This window comes from Lepisma saccharinum, chromosome 20 (genome assembly GCF_977018435.1).
Source record: "Lepisma saccharinum chromosome 20, izLepSacc3.1, whole genome shotgun sequence".
Taxonomy (NCBI): Eukaryota; Metazoa; Arthropoda; class Insecta; order Zygentoma; family Lepismatidae; genus Lepisma; species Lepisma saccharinum.
Window position 1 is genome coordinate 24995439 of NC_139248.1, and position 17729 is coordinate 25013167.

Sequence of the window (17729 nt, forward strand, 5' to 3'; positions counted from 1 at the left end):
ACTTCACAAAATCCTCCAAAATAACGGTGACATTTAACTCAAACGCTGTATAACCTGCGTGGCAGGAGACGAGCTACTGGCTACTCCACCTCCTACTGAGTTTTTGGTCCCCTTTGAAGTAAAACATAATAGGTGTGGGCAATGTGGGAAATTTATCTCAGATCTAATTTCATATTGAGGCTTGGAGCCTTTTATAAATTCTTGGTGGAAAGTTACATTTTAAATATCACGTGTACAACTAATATTACTAGTAGAAGGTTGTGCATTATCAAGTTTGGTTGTTTATTGTGTAGCAATAAGGCATCGACTGGTTGAGCCTGGGCCCCTCTGACTGACAATATGCTACTGCTCATTATCGCAGACGTCGTCATATGGTATGTTATTGGGAACCAGATTTCTGTTTCATAAATTCATTTTTTTAAAATAAGCAACACTATCTGTTGAATTTCTGGGATTATGTGAAATTTCTGAATCAGAGAGATTGAACATTACGCGGCCCCTACACCTCGGGGCCCCCTGTATTGCAGAGTTTGCGGGGGCGGCCGCTATGTCACTGATATGTACAGGGGGGTCCAAAAAAATGTACTCACTGTTTGATAGTCCATATCTTCTGACAAAATTGACTTGTGGGTACAATTTTTGGCACTGAGAGAGAGTTATGTTAGATATTCAAAATGACCACCAGCAACTTGTAAACAACTCCGATGGCGCCGAACTGCAGACCGTACTACGGCCGTCATTGTATCTGGTATAATGGCAGCACATGATGCTATTATTTTTTCACGTAGCTCATTGAGTGTAGTTGGTTTTTGTCGATACACATCATCCTTGACGGTCCCCCACAGGTAGAAGTCCAGTGGTGTCAAATCAGGGGACCGAGGTGGGTACTCAATAGCACCGCGTCGACCTATCCACCGTCTGGGGAGAGTGTCATCCAGGTACGACCTGACATTGCGATTGTAGTGAGGCGGGGCTCCATCTTGCTGCAGGTAAAACATTTCATCGCCAAATAGGGTTCGGATGGCAGGCAAAATCCTTGACTGAAGCATTTCGAGATACACCTCACCGGTTACGGTACCCTCGAAAAAGAAGGGACCAATCAAACCACGCGATGACAGACCACACCGGACGTTAAGCCCCGGTAGATTCACCGCCTTCTCCACATAAACGTGAGGATTGACGGGCGACCAGTAGACACAATTGTGGCGGTTCACAGTACCGTTAAGTTTGAATTGCGCCTCGTCAGACCACACAACTGTCCCTGCAAATTCCCCATCTGCGCGAACCATGTGCTCAAACCATTCGCAGTATTCGACCCTACGATCCGGATCGTCCTCGTTGATCGCGTGTAGCAGTCTTGGAATGTACACTTTCCACTGTGCACCCTTCATAATGCATCTTACGCTAGACTGGCTCACCCCACTTTTGCGCACTCCCTGGTTCACTGATTTTTGCGGTGATCGGGTGAAATGTTGCAGCACTGGACTCTGGACTTGTAGCTGTTCGTGGTCGACCGGATCTTGCCTTGTGCACATCATGAACAGTTCTGTCGGATTCGAACTTATCATGAATACGGGCTATTGTTCGTCGTGTTGGAGGCCGTGTTCCAAACTCATTCTGCCACTGCCGTTGAACCTCTTGAATGTTCTCGTACTTCCAGAACCATTTCAATACAGTCTTGCGTTCCACAAATGATAACCATACTGCAGCCATTGTTGCTACTCGACTGTCTTCCGCTGTACTGGCGTGATCGCTCCAACACTCGCGCATGCACGGCGCAAATTGCCAGCGCCACCTACCCGCGACAAATTAAACAGTTACACCACACGTCCACATGAGATTAGTACGTGTAAGTCTGTTTGTTTCGAAATTATTGCATTACAAACAGTGAGTACATTTTTTTGGACCCCTCTATTTACTTGCTTAGCACATTTTTACTACCGTGCGTCCATTTCGATCTGCAGCCGAGAGATCGGGAGAACCGTGGCGGGCGGCGCTGACGGAGATGCCGACATTTGCGGCCTGAAATGCCCGCTTATTTTTATGGACATATGCAGACATTTATATAAATATTGCAAAACGAGCACTAACCTGTGTTATAAGAGTATGGTTTTAATTTTAGTAGCTTAGTGACTGTATGTGCCGATGATTTTGACACGCCCACCTCTTGTGAAACACGGCGTAGAGGTTTGTTTGGAGAACGTTCTAACGCTGCACCAATATCATCGAGTTTTGCTTCGGTTAGAATCCGTCGTTTTTGCTTAGGTGTTTTAAAATTTAACGATACAGTTTCTCGTAATTTAAGGACAAGATGTCTAACCGTATCTCTATGTGGAGTTGAAACGCCTGTGAATTTCTGTACAAATTGCCTACACACGTCTCGATACGAGTCTGTTTTCACGTAAGTGTCATACATAAGAATTCTTTGTTCTAACGTGAACCTTGCGGCTGGCATTCCAAAAAAAATCACTGACACAACACACATACACACTGCAATAACACAAACAAGTAACTGCAAGTAACCAAGAATAACACTCTTGCGCACAGTACGAAATTAACACACTCTTGGTTTACATTGCTCGCCACTATATTTACAACTCTGTCTTCATCTAGTCGCGAAGGAACAAAAAACTCTAGCTCGGATATTTCGGATTGCAAGGAAGCTCACGAAAACCATTCACTTTTATCGGTTTCGTCTGCAGTGTAATCTTGATACAGTGTTGCACATTCGAAACCTCCAAACGATTCCCATGGCCACAAAACTCTTTCAAGGATATATACTTAAACAGGACGTTACTGGTCAAAACTATGATTAAAATGCTTTATTATCTGTGGCTCTTAACATCGTTTCTATAGCGTATTTATTTGTGTATATAAGAGCAGAACTTGGATGAATTACAGAAGAACTTTTGCGTGTTATAACACAGGTTAGTGCTCGTTTTGCAATATTTATATAAATGTCTGCATATGTCTATAAAAATAAGCGGGCATTACAGGCCGCAAATGTCGGCATCTCCATCAGCGCCGCCCGCCACGCTTCTCCCGATCTCTCGGCTGCAGATCGAAATGGATGCACGGTACATATAAATCTATTTCCTGGTGATGGTCATCAGATGTGATATTGTTACAGGTGGAGGATGCAGTGAAGCATGTGACGAAATAGTTGGTTGCTGGCGTCAAATGAAGACTTGCATCCAGATTTACAGAAGGCCTATTATTCTTACTCTCATGTTGTTTTCGGGTGTTGCAATCCTTGCTGCTCTTACTGCAGCCATCGCCTCGAATTCCGGTAAGTCTGGTTTCACAAACTTTTATTTTTGTAGTATTTGAAGATAAGTGTTCAACTAGCATTATTTTATACACACATATTCTCAGATTAAGTGTGAATTGTGTTTTTAGTATGACTGAGCTGGTATCACCTTATCTGATGCCCATGCAGATGACGAAATTTTGATTGCAATGAATACCAATGCTTGAAAATTGTAAGAAAAGTTGTTCAAAATATTGATATAAGCATTCAACTCCAGTTATATGCATCAATTCACCTAGGATTATTCTTTAACATATTGAAGAATTACATCAGAATATTTCAAGGTGCATTGATTAAAATCAGGTTGATTTAAATCTCGATTTAATTCACTTTAAATAAATAATTTGCAGAATAATGTACACAAGGATTTTGTAGATATGAGAATCACTTTTGGTGAAAGTACATTAATTTCATAATCATTTAATAGTGTTTATTAGGCTCTAAAAAAAGAAAAGGGAGAAAATATATGTATTGATGAGGTGAAGCTCATACGAAAAGAAATGTAATATGTAAACTGTAAAAAACACTTAAATTCTCTTGATTTAAAATTCAATAATTTTTATAGGCAAAAATAGCAAACATTTTGTGTAGAATATTATACAAAATAATAATAATCATCTTAAACCATAAATAGTGTCATTGTCGTTTAACTGCAAACTATCATTAAAGCATTGCCAAAATTCAGCTACAAAGACTTAAAAAATATTTTAAGTTACGAGGGTGAATCAAACATAAACGGGAATGTATTTTTCATAATTTATTGAAACAAAATACAAATAACAAATGCATTACTTTTCTACATAGTTCCCTGCAACTGAAATACACTTTTGCAGTGGATAGGGAGTTTGGCAATCCCATTATCCCAGAAAGTTGACGGACGTGTGCGCAGCTATTTGAACACAAACTCCTCCACTCCTGCATCATGCTCAAAATGCTTAAACCCCAGTGCTTCTTTCAGTGACCCAAACAGATGGTAGTCACAGGAGGATAAGTCTGGACTCATCCCATTTTCTCTCATAACGAGCCAGGAACCTTTTGAAGATTTCAAGTCTAACATTTTTCTTTCCTCAGTGAGGAGGTGTGGAAGCCATCTTGAAGAGATTTTTCGGTAGCCCAAGTTGTCAAAAATGATCGCATGAGCACTGCCATAGCTTATGCCCACTGCAAAAGAAATTTCACTCACTCTCAAGCGACGGTCACCTTCAGTAAGGTCCTGAACAGCCTGAATGTTTTCCTGAGTGACGCTTGTCCTTGGCCACCATTGATGTCTTTCATTTTCCACAGTTTCTTGTCCTCCCAAAAAATGCTGTGCCATTTATAAGCACGGGTCTTTGAAAGGATGGACTCCCCAAACTGAGTTCGAAGTCTTCGATAAGTCTTATCAAAATTTCAGCCTCTTTTACCCCTTCTTTTGTAAGTAATGTGATAATGATGCGTTGCGCAACGGACGGGCGTATCTCTTGCTCAGTCGTCATGCTACTGACTGATGTGTAGAGTTGGCAAGACTCCAGGGAGGGAACACACGCTATACACCCCTGCCATCAGCACCTCAATGCCACAAGGCTGCACTACACTTTCCCTGGCCATGTGAAAGAAATTTGTTTATATTTGATTCACCCTCGTACAATTATAGAGTACATCCAGAATGTTTTATTTTCACTGGAAGAAAAGTTAGTGAAATTATGTATTATAGTGTCATAACACACTCAAGAAACATTTCCATAGTAGGTTCATATCAGTGGCATAGGGCATAGGGCAGGCCCTGCAATCACAATATTGGGGGCCGCCTTAGTTACAAAAAAATTGATGCCAGAGTGCGACGGACATACAATAGTTAGCTGGTCCCTCCTCCCTCCCCCGTTGTTGTACAATAAATTAACTTTTACCCAAAATACTCTACCTTCCCATTTTTTGTTATCGACTTATGTATCTGTGTAGTACCTTCTTGAAACTAAATCAGGGTGATCTGAATCTCTGATAAATAACTGAAAGAAGAATCTGAAAATATTTTCTCAATTCAGCACAGCGGCACAGCCAGGAATTTTTTTTTGTAAGAGAGGGAAGCTTCCCGCAGCCAAATATTTTGTTCATGATCTTTTATATTTTTTTGCTTGAAATATATTTTTCATGAGGTTACATGTAATACACAGATATTATAATACTCCTCTTTTGGACTTTGAAGTGCTCAAGCCATCGCCTGGCTCTGCCAGACCAAGCTTTAACGTAAGAGTCGCTCGCATTAGCCTTCTGTTACTAATAGTGAGCAATATACTCAAGCAACCCCCATACTCTTCAGTTAAGGGGGTTGAACAGGACCTCTAGATTGTCCATGGTGACCTAACATCACAAGGTCAATTGAATTCTGCTACGAAGAAATAGCTGAGGATTCTAGTCTTGAGAGAGATATAAAGCTGCAATGGGACTCTATTCACTGAAATTTTGTCAGTTAGTGAAATGGAAGGACTGAACCCTCCTCCTCCCTCCCCCCCCCCAAAAGTTAACACAGACACTGTGTTTAATTTTGGTGTTAATGGACCTCAATATTATTATTCATAATTCTAACGCTGCCACATCTTTTTGATAGACTATTGATCACATACTTCTTATAAAAACTATTTCATGAAACAAGAACCGTTTATTATTAATAGATCATCAATGCTTGAATGTGCATAAGCTTCCTCCTCCACCTGCTTCATAGTCTTCAAGTTGATCCACACAAGGATCCTTCATTTTATCCCCAATCTTGAACAAGAAAAGCCTGCCACATGGCAGAGTGGTAGCACATCACGCTGTGACACCAGGGTTCAATTCACGGACTGGGCATAGATGTTTGTGAGTGTCCAATAATCAATTTCATCATGTCATCACTCATCTCCATCTTCGCAAATTAGCCAAAAGTGGCACAAAAAGTGAAGTAAAATAAAGCAAATCAATCGAACAAGGAAATTCACAGCTAGGAATTTTCACTTCTAACACTGCAGATCACAAAATCATGACACATTGGGGGAAAAAACTAGTTCCACAGAAATGTCTACAAAATTTCAATATGTAAGAAAAATTAACTTTATAAAATGACACAAAATAATGATCACATTTAACTTGTACGCTGTATACACTGTGTGGCAGAGGTGGAGACAATGGCCCTTAAAGTGATAATTGCCCCTGGGCTCCACCTCCTACTGAGTTTTTGGGCCCCTTTGAAGTAAAACGTAACAGGTGTGGATAATGTGGGAAATTCATTTAACTTTTTTTTTGTTTTCAAAATGAAAAGACTTGGGACCCCCTTGAAGTTACATTTTAAATGTCACATGTTCATTGTGTAGCAATAAGGAATCGAATGGTTGAGCAACTGAATCTTTCTACTGGATTCATAACTGCAGACAATTAACACACTACACTACATTTACGACAAACTATGTAGCTATATAGGTATGAGATGTGGAATATTTTCCTATCGATGGCCATCTGTGGTAATTCTGAATTTCGGAGGAGACCCATATGACAAGTTACCTGGACCCCTCTGGCTGAGACAATACGTCACTGCTTATTATTGCAGACATCGTCATTTGTTGTTACTGGGAACCATGTTTCTCTATCGTAAATACTTTTTTTTTGTAAGTGACACTAGAATTTCTGCGATTATATAAAATTTCATAAGCACATTGCAGGGCCCTTGCACCTCTGCCCCCCCTCCCCCACATTGCAGGGGCGGCCTCTATGCCACAGGTTCATATACATATATAGTATCAGAGACAGAAAAATGTATATTTACATGTATTTCTTTATTTGCTTTAATCAAACTATTCAAATATTTTACAGAGCTGTTTACTCGAAAAAGCCCTTCTGTAAAAAAAAAAAAAAATAATTATATGTATGGTGCCAAAAACCATACCAGCAATTTTTAGCTTGTTTTTTTAAAAAAAAATCAAAAATATCGATTTGTTGCTTGTTGCTTTTTCCTGAGCATTGAGTCTTTTGTTATTTGCAACATGACTCTGCCATTTACTATTGTACTGATATTGTTCGAGGAGCTGGCCAGCAAAAATTCATCGCCATACACACAATTGGAAAAACTTGAAAACAGTTTGAGGGAAAATGTTTTTTTGTTTACTTGTCAGATTTAAGTGAAATTAAAGGGCAAAAATAAATAGGAAAGAAGTTAATGTACATTTATTAATTTGATTCACACTTTCTAAATTGTTCATATTAATTGTAACAATAACATCATCACTAAATAAGATTTTCACGAACTATTTGCAAAATTTTGTCCACAGGGTCACTCTTGGCATAACATGTATGGTATAGCATGATAGCGCGAGTTGCCTGTGAACCATGAGGCTCTCAAGATAAAGAAATGTATGAATCAAATACGCTTCAAGAGGCTCCAGCCTTAAAACTAGCATGTGTTAAGTACAACTCATATGGCAGTTAACGTGTTAAATCAATTCAAGAAGTATTGTTGCCATTTGCAAACAGTTTCTTAATCAATATATAACCATAATATATTTTCATCTCAAATAGTGAATAAACATTCAGTATGTGCTTAAAGGAACAAATGTTACCAAATAATCAAAATTTAATTCTTAAAAATGAAAGTTAATAAGCACACAGGGGGAAGAAGTGAATTGAATGGGTCACAAGGACAATGTTGTATCGAACAGAAACCAAATGCCGCAAAAACAGCAAAACAATCAGCCATGTTGCTTTCTCTATGAAATGTCATTGAAGCCAAAAACAATTTTTCTCCAACTTTACGTCTCTGTCATCAAAACTTTTGATTACAACGTTGTTCATGTGACTGATTCAATTGAGAAGAAAGGCTTGTTAGGGTACAAAATTAAGATAAAATAGTTCCCCCCCCCCAAAAAAACTTCATTTTCAGTTTTGTCAAAATATTTGCGAGAGTTTGCTTTAAGTCCTCAGGATTGAACTCAGTTAAAATGGGATTGAAACAATTGTGCAATGAACCTTCATTGGGAGGTGAAGTGTGGAACACCTTGATTACCCATAATCTACCATATCATATTTAAAAGCAATTAAAATAAAGCATTTTCTTGCTAAATTTAAATTTAGATTTAGTACCATACCTGATTTTTTTTCTTTTTGTGTTCTTTGAGGGATGCTAGAAATAAAATGATCAAAGCAACCTTTAGAAAAGATAACATGAGGGAAGATTCAGTGATATGTGCATCGTCGGTGATTTTAAGGCTTGGCGGGACCTTTGCCCAACACAAGAGCAGCTGTTTTTGAATTTCCCTCTCTTTTCGAAAAAAACACTATGATATTCTGAAGTGTGAAAAATTACATATCCTTAGTGTTCCTTCTAGAACATTCACGTGAATCTCTGTGTTTTACTTTCACTATTACCTAGATATTTTCAATAGTTTTGTGACTACATAAGTCTATTAAACTATTGATAATATCTAGACAAGAGTCAAAGCAAACCACACGAAGATTCACGTGAATGTACAAGAATAAATTCTAAGCATACGTAATTTTTCAGATTACGGAATATCATAGTGTTTTTTTTTAAAGGAGAGGGAAATTAAGAAACAACTGTCCAGCCATCAGCCAAAGGTCCAACTGAGCCTTAACTCATTTGTGTTTTAAAATGTACTTTCAGATTAATATTCCACCTAATAGAGAAAAATGGCATAATTATGTATTTACTATAGAATTGCATGAATTAATTTGTCAAAATTGATTGAATTATAACCTAAACAATATTTCAAATAAATGAGGTGAATTTTGTTTTGTATTATCAATAATTTTCTTTGATAAATATGGAAATGTAATGCGTATTCACTATTGAAGTAGTAGTTTGCTAATTGCGCATATCAGTCATCTCTTTGTGTACTTCTTTTTTCTTGCAAATAACTAAATCCTCAATTTTTCTCTCTTCATATCTGCAGTTCTGAAACTTCAATCACACTATCCAAATGCATTTTTTTAAAAGAACATTCCATTGACCATTACTTGAAAAATTTGTCTGCATTTAATTTTCCTTGCAGTCCATCTTGATTTTCACTAAAAAGGCATTTTATTTCAGGGGACCATACTTATAGCTGGAAAAAGTCAGACATTGAAATTGATGTTGTCACCACTGCTGAAACTCACAATGATTTGGAATCGCCAGTTGCATCACGAGTGGAACCTTTGTTTGAGAACATTGCCACATCTCCTGAAACCAAGCTTGAAATATTCCGCATTCCTGTCACCAAACCTCGCGACAAGCGACACATCATCAAAGCAAACTCCATAGGTGCATTGAGTAAATTTGAGAAGGTCCTTGGGTTTTATGACTCAAAGGGGAGACAGAGGATGTGCAGATCGTGTGGAGAAGACAGCGAAGGAAAGAAGAATTGCGTCGAAATAGCATGCAGCTTGCAACAACGGATGGAACGGATTGAGCAGAAGCTTGAGGATTTGAAGCAAGTTATTGTTTCAAGCTCAGAAGCTGGTGACTTTCCAAGGATGGAAAGTAAAGCTAATACGCCTTCCCCTTCGACAGCCAAATTGCTTTTGGAGGCTTTGTCGGGGGTAACAGCTCGTCCGAATCACACAAAATCTGAAGCACGTGCTGCTGATGATGTCAGTGTAAATAAAACGTCCACCTCACCTGCAACAAACAGCTCTGATAAAGTAGAAAAAATAGTTTCTGCTGATCCCGAACATAAGAATTCCACTAAAACTCCATTGGCTCATGATAAACCAAGTTCTCCTCCCAACGTAACACAGAAAAAAGTAAAAGATATGGGAATGTCTACATTTTTTAAGAAGCCAGAGGAAACAAATCGAAAAGGGAAAGAATCCGATGTACCAAAACCTGATGAGAAACCTACAAACCATTCTACAAACTCAAAAGATCTTTCCGTTCCAAGAAGTGAACAACTTCCACCTAATGCTGTAGTCATTACCGCCAAGGACCCTGGAAAAGTGTATGATCTACTGGGTGTATATCAGTATCAACCTGCTAAAGAAGTTGCCACGGCAACCACTGACCATGTACAGCAGGATGAAAAGCCAATCGTAAAGGATCAACTTCACATACCTGCTGCACCTTCATTTCAAGCATACGTTGAAGATCCTGTTGCAGAGGGTGATGAGTATCAAAAGACAGTTGTAGTACTAACCTTATCTCCTGAATCAGGAAGTGCAGTGAACTATCAGCAAATTCCAACTGCATATGACCCAACATTCCAGCAGTACCCTGTAGCTTACCTTTCACCTGTGAAAGAACAGACACATTTTGAGGAAGCTGTTATGCTTCCTGACGGCAACATAAAACTATTCCCAGAGGATCAGATTGCTTACGAGGATCATCCAGCAGTCGTTGTGATACAGCAGCCGCAGACACACGCTGAAAGCATTGGGACGACAGACGAGACGAAACCACATGGGGACAATCTACCATCACCGTGGCTTGTGTACCCAATCTGCTTCCTGAGCCCGGTCCCACCAGTACCGACACATGCTGGAAATGGTCCATTGCCTTCCGATGCTGCTTCAGGTATCCAGGCATTTCCTCAACTACTTCATCTTCTTTCGCAATTCTCCTTAGGGCAAGATCTGCAACAGAAAAGAGCATCGACAGACGAGCAACCCGTAGACTCGACAACAGATAAAAATCATCCTCTTGTAAAGAACTGCTTCTTTTATCCTTCACCAGTCCCATTCCAGCTTGACCCAGGGCAGCTGCCGTTAACTCTTCCTCCATTGTCGGCAACAGGAAAGTCAGCAAAGAGTTTACGTTTAGAAGCATTGACACAGTCTCCACTTGAAAAGTCACTTAACACCTCTCATGGTAAACACAGTGATCATAAACATGAAGAAAAGCCACACAATCACTTAACTGAAGGTCACCACGGAACTTCAGGGTCAAAAGCCAGATCTGATTCTTCAGGGCAAGGTAAGAATCACTGATAATCATCTATGAACATCAGCTGCTTAGTGACATATTTATTTATCCATAAACTTAACAATCATTTTACTGAAAATATTATTCTGTAACTTACTAACTACAAAATATACACGATTTTGTCATTTGAGTTTATTTTATGATTTAGAAATGTTAGATTTATATAATAATGACAATTACTGTGCATAAAATTTGTGTTTGTAAGGACAGTTCATGTATAAAATTGAAGAATTGTGTACAGTAGTTTACAAGCAATCCAGAACTTGCTTAATCTGATTCTTCAATGTTATCAGATCTTGTTTAATCTGATTCTTGAATGTTATCAGAGCTTGTTTAATCTGACTCTTGAATGTTATCAGAACTTGTTTAATCTGACTCTTGAATGTTATCAGAACTTGTTTAATCTGATTATTGAATATTATCAGATCTTGTTTAATCTGATTATTGAATGTTATCAGAATTTATTTAATGTGAATCTTGAATGTTATCAAAAACTTGTTTTATCTGATTATTGAACATTACCAGAACATGTTTGAGTTATAATTTATCTGTCTAAATTATTTTTAAAAACTACTGAATTTCATTTTCCAGTTTTGGAACATGTATTTTGCCTCCATAACAAAGAAATAAAAAAAATAGTAATCAATTCAACTTTTTATTATTTTTTCAATAACAGTCAACTTACAAAGGTATTTACTACCAGAAATTCTGAGATTGCCATGTGGAATACAAATATACACACTGTCAGATTAATCAAATTGCAAGTAAAATTAAGATTGAATTATTTGAAGCTTTAGCAACTAATAACCATGCTTCTCCTGACAATTCATACAATAGGTGTATCCAGTGGATGGAACAAAAAAAAGTGCATTTGTCTGTGGACATTGTCTAAAAAGTACTAAGTCAGGTGTCATTGAGTAAGCAGTACTTTATACAGAGAATGATGCTGGTAGAGCATCTACTGCAGGCAAAGATATAGGTGAATATATAGTATGCGTTACAAAATATGTTCTAAACCAGGAACACACAAATGTGCTAGTTTTTTAGGCTTATATTTTGATCTACAAAATTCAGTCTTTTTTCTCATGTTTCTGTTTTCTTTCACTACAATATTAATATATTCCACTTGTACATTTTTCTCCACATCATATTTCATAACAGTTCCATATGGCATGGTGAAATAAAACTATAAAAAAGACTAAAAAATACATGTGGATGGACAGTAATGATACTTTTAATGCAAGTTTATCAGCACATATCTACATTCACCCTTTTCCAAGATGTAAACATCAACTAAGATAAGCAAGCATTAGCATTGAATTAGCTACACTAAACATATATTCTGATTGGCCAAAAGTAAAATATTTTCTCCAATTAGCAATTAGATTTTTCTTTTCTAGTGATACCTGATATACAGCATGTAACGAAAGTCCGGGAACACTTTAAAAAAATAATTGTAGCCAAACGAGTAGCATTACAAAGTACATCATTTTAAAGAGTAAAGTTGTAAGTTTTTTCTCATTGCAGGTGTTACGTGTAGTTCCATATATCGTCGCTAGGTGATGTCATAATCAAGATGGCGCTTTCTGGAACTGAGAAGGCTTTCTGCGTGCTAGAATTTGTCAAAACAGAGTGTGCAACGGATGTCCAACGAAAATTTAGGATGAAGTATGGGAAAGCAGCACCAACCAGGAAGGCAATCTACAATTGGCATGTAAAGTTTGTTGAAACTGGGTGTTTGTGTGTCAAGAAGAGAAGTGGTCTGCTCTATAAGCAGAGCTTCACGAGAGTTGGAAATGTCAACAATGACTGTGTGGCGTTTTTTTGCATAAAAAAATTAAACATGAAACCATACAGACTACAGTTAGTGCAAAAGTTATATCCTCAAGACAAAGACCAGCTCCAGAAAGTGCCATCTTGATTATGACACCACCTAGTGACGATATATGGAACTACACGTATCACCTGCAATGAGAAAAAAACTTGCAACTTTACTCTTTGAAATGATGTACTTTTGTTACTTTGTAATGCTACTCGTTTGGCTACAATAAATTTTTTAAAGTGTTCCCGGACTTTTGTTGCATGCTGTATTTATATCAGAGATAGGAGAGAAAATGTTTGTTTTCTATTTGAAACTGGTTAATTCTGTTTGACATAATAGGTACAACTTTTCTTTTCTCATTTCATAACAAAATATGCATTGCTTTACATTATATCAACATGCACTGTTATTTTTAACATCATCATCATCATCATCCTTCACCATTTCCTGCCTCTGGCTGATTTGGCATAGAAGTCAAGCCTCTCCATTTTCTTCTGGTCTTCCACCACTCCTCTTTCCACAGTGTTCCAATCTTGTCCTCTTCTCCTAACACTCCCCACTTTCTGCTCTTTCCACCGACATCTTGGTCTCCCCTCCTTGTGCATTGTTAACTCCTACAGGCAGTCTCTCTGCACCCATCCATTTCATGTGCTCTGAACCATCTCATCTGTACCTGATCTATTCTGTCCTGAAGCTTCACTAAAGGTGTTATTTTAAACACCTTTCAAGAATTGGTTGTCACTTATACTTTTCATGCGCTTGTATCGCTGAGATTTCACTACAATTCAGTGAATACTCCTCAAGATCCCTGTATTTTGTTTATTTATAATAGCTATCGAAACATTGTACCAAAAAGTTTCTTCAGTAAACAAGAAATTGTGCTAATTGCAAACAAGACAACAAGTATACATTATATGGTTCTTCCGCCTACTTTAGCATGCCCTGTGGGACAGAAAGTTTGTGCAGATGGTTCATGGTGCTTGAAACATTCCCAATGGTGCAATGGTGAGGTTGACTGCCCAGACGTGAGTGACGAACACCACTGCACCTGTAAGGAGAGGGTGGAGAAAGGAAAGCTCTGTGACGGCTACTTCGATTGCCCTACTGGAGACGACGAGCTGGGTTGCTTTGGTAAGTTAATGCATTCACAAGAATATTGTTTTAGGGGAGAATATGTGGTGTAGTGGTACATTTTTACGTTTCCAAGCTAAATAAACGTATACAGTGGAACCCCTATTTTACATTCCCCATTGTTTTATATTTTCCCACATTATACATTCAACCTCCATGGTCCCAATATAGGAAATACTATAACATTTTCCTGCAATATAAATTTTCAACTTGATTCCCTGAAAAATGTAAAGTCAAGGTTTCAGTATAAAACTTCTCTAACAATAATAATGTAATGAATAAGGCTGATCCGATATTGATACCAATGTATTGGCTGATTGATTTGGTTTATTTTACTTCACTTTTCTGCCCCTTTTTGGCTAATTGTGAAGATGATGATGAGTGATGATATGATTAAATTGATGAAGAGAGACTCGCAAATGACACCCATGCTCAGGCTGGGATACGAAACCTGGGTTCCCTGGCATCTTTGCATGATGTGCTAACCACTTGACCATGGAGCTTGGCACCAATGTATTGGTATCGGAAAGTATTGGTAAGAATTAATCACTGATACTGACTGATTACTTTCCAAAAGCATTGTGGGGATAAATGGGTTTTGTGATTAAACAATGTGCGGTTGTGAATATTTTATAATTCCAATGGAAATATTACGCTAAACTAAATTTATAAATATTCTGAACTACTACGAATTGTTACAGTTTTCAAGTACTGATATCTGCACCAGTAGAAATTGTATGAGTATCGTCATCAGTACGTATAAAACAATAAATACATCAGATACCATCATTACTAGTGGTATCTGAAACTATGGGTTTTTCAAATCTACTTGTTGATACCTTCCGAAATCTGCTTTCATAAAATCAACTCTGATAATGAACCTGATCTACGGGGAGGCTGATGGCCATCACCCCTCCCAACTGCCAGTTTCTTTTTTTGGATATACAGGGTGTCCGGGCCTCAGATAAACAAAAAGAACATGCTATAACTTTCGAACGAATTGATAGAAATGTGCAAGCAAATACTCATTCAATAGGAAGTATCTTCAAGATTTTATAGCCAACATGGCAACACTGCAACTGCTACGCTGCATGATGGGAAATTGCAAAATCGTTAGGTATACAAATGAAAAGAGCAGAATTTCTTAAGCAGCCATGTTACAAGTTACAAATAATGAAAGGAAACTATGTATGAACTGTTCATAATCGTAGAAGAATAGCTGAAAGTGTTCATGTGTCAATAAATCTCAATATGAGCACCATTTGTAGCTGTACAGAAATCAAAATGATAATCTACCTCTTGCCACACATTGACAAGCATTTGGGGCATTATAAGCTGAACTGCATTATTGATAAGTTCTCTCAAATCTGCCACATTTCGAATTTTTGTTTGGTACATAATGTCCTTAATTAATCCCCAAGCAAAAAAGTCTAATGGCGTCAAATCTGGGGATCTTGGGGGCCAAGGAATCGGCCCACCTCATCCAATCCACTGTTCCCGAAATGTCCGATTGAGCAACGCTGTGACATCTCTGTGATAGTGAGGAGGGGCCCCATCCTGCTGGAAAAGAAAATCAGGAGGTGTCTGAGGAAGTACAAAGTTCTCAAACATGTCTAGGTAGACCTGTCCAGTCACTGTAGGCTTTATGAAAAAAGAAAAGGTCCTACCACGCCCTTCTTATGCAGTCCTAACCAGACATTAATTTTCAGTGTATCCCTTTCATATTCCATCAGCTGGTGAGGATTCTCACTACCCCACACACGACAATTATACCGATTTACCTTACCACAAACATGGAAGGTGGACTCACTAAAAAACACCAGGAAAATTTTCATCTTCTTCAATCCGGGTCAGCATTGACAGCGAAGTCTTTTCTCTTCTGTGGTTCATCTGGCTTAAGGTGTTGCAGCAGTTGCACTTTGTACGCATGCAAACGGAGACGTTTGTGGACAATATCGTCTACTGTTGAACGAGGAATCCCTAGTTACTTGCCTGTCTTACCGACTTCCGTGGACTCCTGCAGAATGAGTCCCGCACACGTTTGACTCTTCAGTTACGTGCTTCTTCGGATACTTCCCTGCACGAGACAGCAAACTGCCGGTTTCCTTTAGAGTCTTGTCCCACTCGTAAATGCTTTTGCATGTGGGAAGATCCACATTCCATTCCATTCTGACATGCCGCTGAACACTTGTAACGGATCATGAATAACAAAGTAAGCAAGCGCGCTCCGATACCTAACCATTTTGCAATTTCCCATATGCAGCATGCAGCGTGGCAGTTGCAGTGTTGCCATGTTGGCTATTAAATCTTGAAGATATTTCCTATCGAATGAGTATTTGCTTGCACATTTCTATCAATTCGTTCGAAAGTTATAGCATGTTCTTTTTGTTTACCTGAAGCCCGGACACCCTGTATTATTGTGCCTATTGTATATTTGAAGACTCAAATGTTCTGTCTTTTATCACCAAGTTTAATAGGTTCGAGAATATTTTTTAAAGTTTGATTTAAATCAACTTTATGCTCAGATAGGCTAATCAGAACTGGACCTACAGTTTAAATTTGCATCTGAACCTCTGTGCAGTGTACACTCACCTCAATTAGTACTTCGATAGTTTGTTTCTTTATACAGCATATTTTCAGAAAATACAATTCAATCTACAGGTGTATCAATATACGCTGTATAAAAACACAACTTATTACTAACTTTGTTCACCCTGTACCTTGAAAGGGGATCGAACCCGAGATTCCTTGAGACAATTGGTTGCCATGGCAATGAAGTAAGATAACAACATACAATAGTAACCATCTATTCCGGACCTGGACTCCTATTTTTGCAAAGAAACAATAATCTCTAGAACATGGAAGTCAACTTGGTTCCTTTTCACAGTGTGATATATTGTTTACATAAAACTGGGTTAGTGTAGGTTAGAAATGATTCTTGGTGAGGTGAGGAACCTGATTGAAATTCACCCCTTCCAACTGTAAGTTCTGGATCCGCCACTGCTCTGAGAAGGGAATGAAAGCTTGGACCTTTGTGTTTAGTCCAGTTTATTTTATTATTCTGGTACAGCTGAGTCCGATTTTAATATGTTTGTCCATCTTTACCTGTTATTTTGGTTATTTGCCCCTCTGTTCTGCCACTTTTGGCTAATCCTACCTAACAATAAGGTTGAGTATTAAAGATAACATGCAAAATACTAATCATGTTAAATCGTAAATAGTGTCATTATTGTTAAACTGTAAATAAACATGGCAGCTGATATTTTGCAAACTATTATTAAAAAATCGCCCAAATTAAGCTACAAAGAATATAAAAAATATTTTAAGTTACAATTATATAATACGTCCAGAATGTTTTATTTTCACTGGAATAAAATTTACTGAAATTATTATAGTTTCATTAACACACTCAACAAACATTTCCATAGTAGGTTCAGTATATAGTATCAGAAACAGAAAAACATATATTTTCATGTAATTTTTTATTTGCTTTAAGCAAACTGTTCAAATATTTTACCAGAAGAAGCTTTTCTATATAAAAACATATA

The 17729-nt window shown here is 38.0% G+C and overlaps 1 protein-coding gene across 1 annotated transcript in view; it reads left to right on the plus strand.

Annotated features, from left to right (window-relative positions):
* Positions 1-17729, plus strand: part of ndl (serine protease nudel) — a 114844-nt gene that overhangs the window by 37127 nt on the left and 59988 nt on the right. Inside the window, exons 3-5 of the mRNA XM_083142257.1 lie at positions 3131-3289; positions 9360-11219; positions 13987-14181. Of these exons, the coding sequence (XP_082998383.1) occupies positions 3131-3289; positions 9360-11219; positions 13987-14181 (2214 nt within the window). The remainder of the gene's footprint in view (positions 1-3130; positions 3290-9359; positions 11220-13986; positions 14182-17729) is intronic.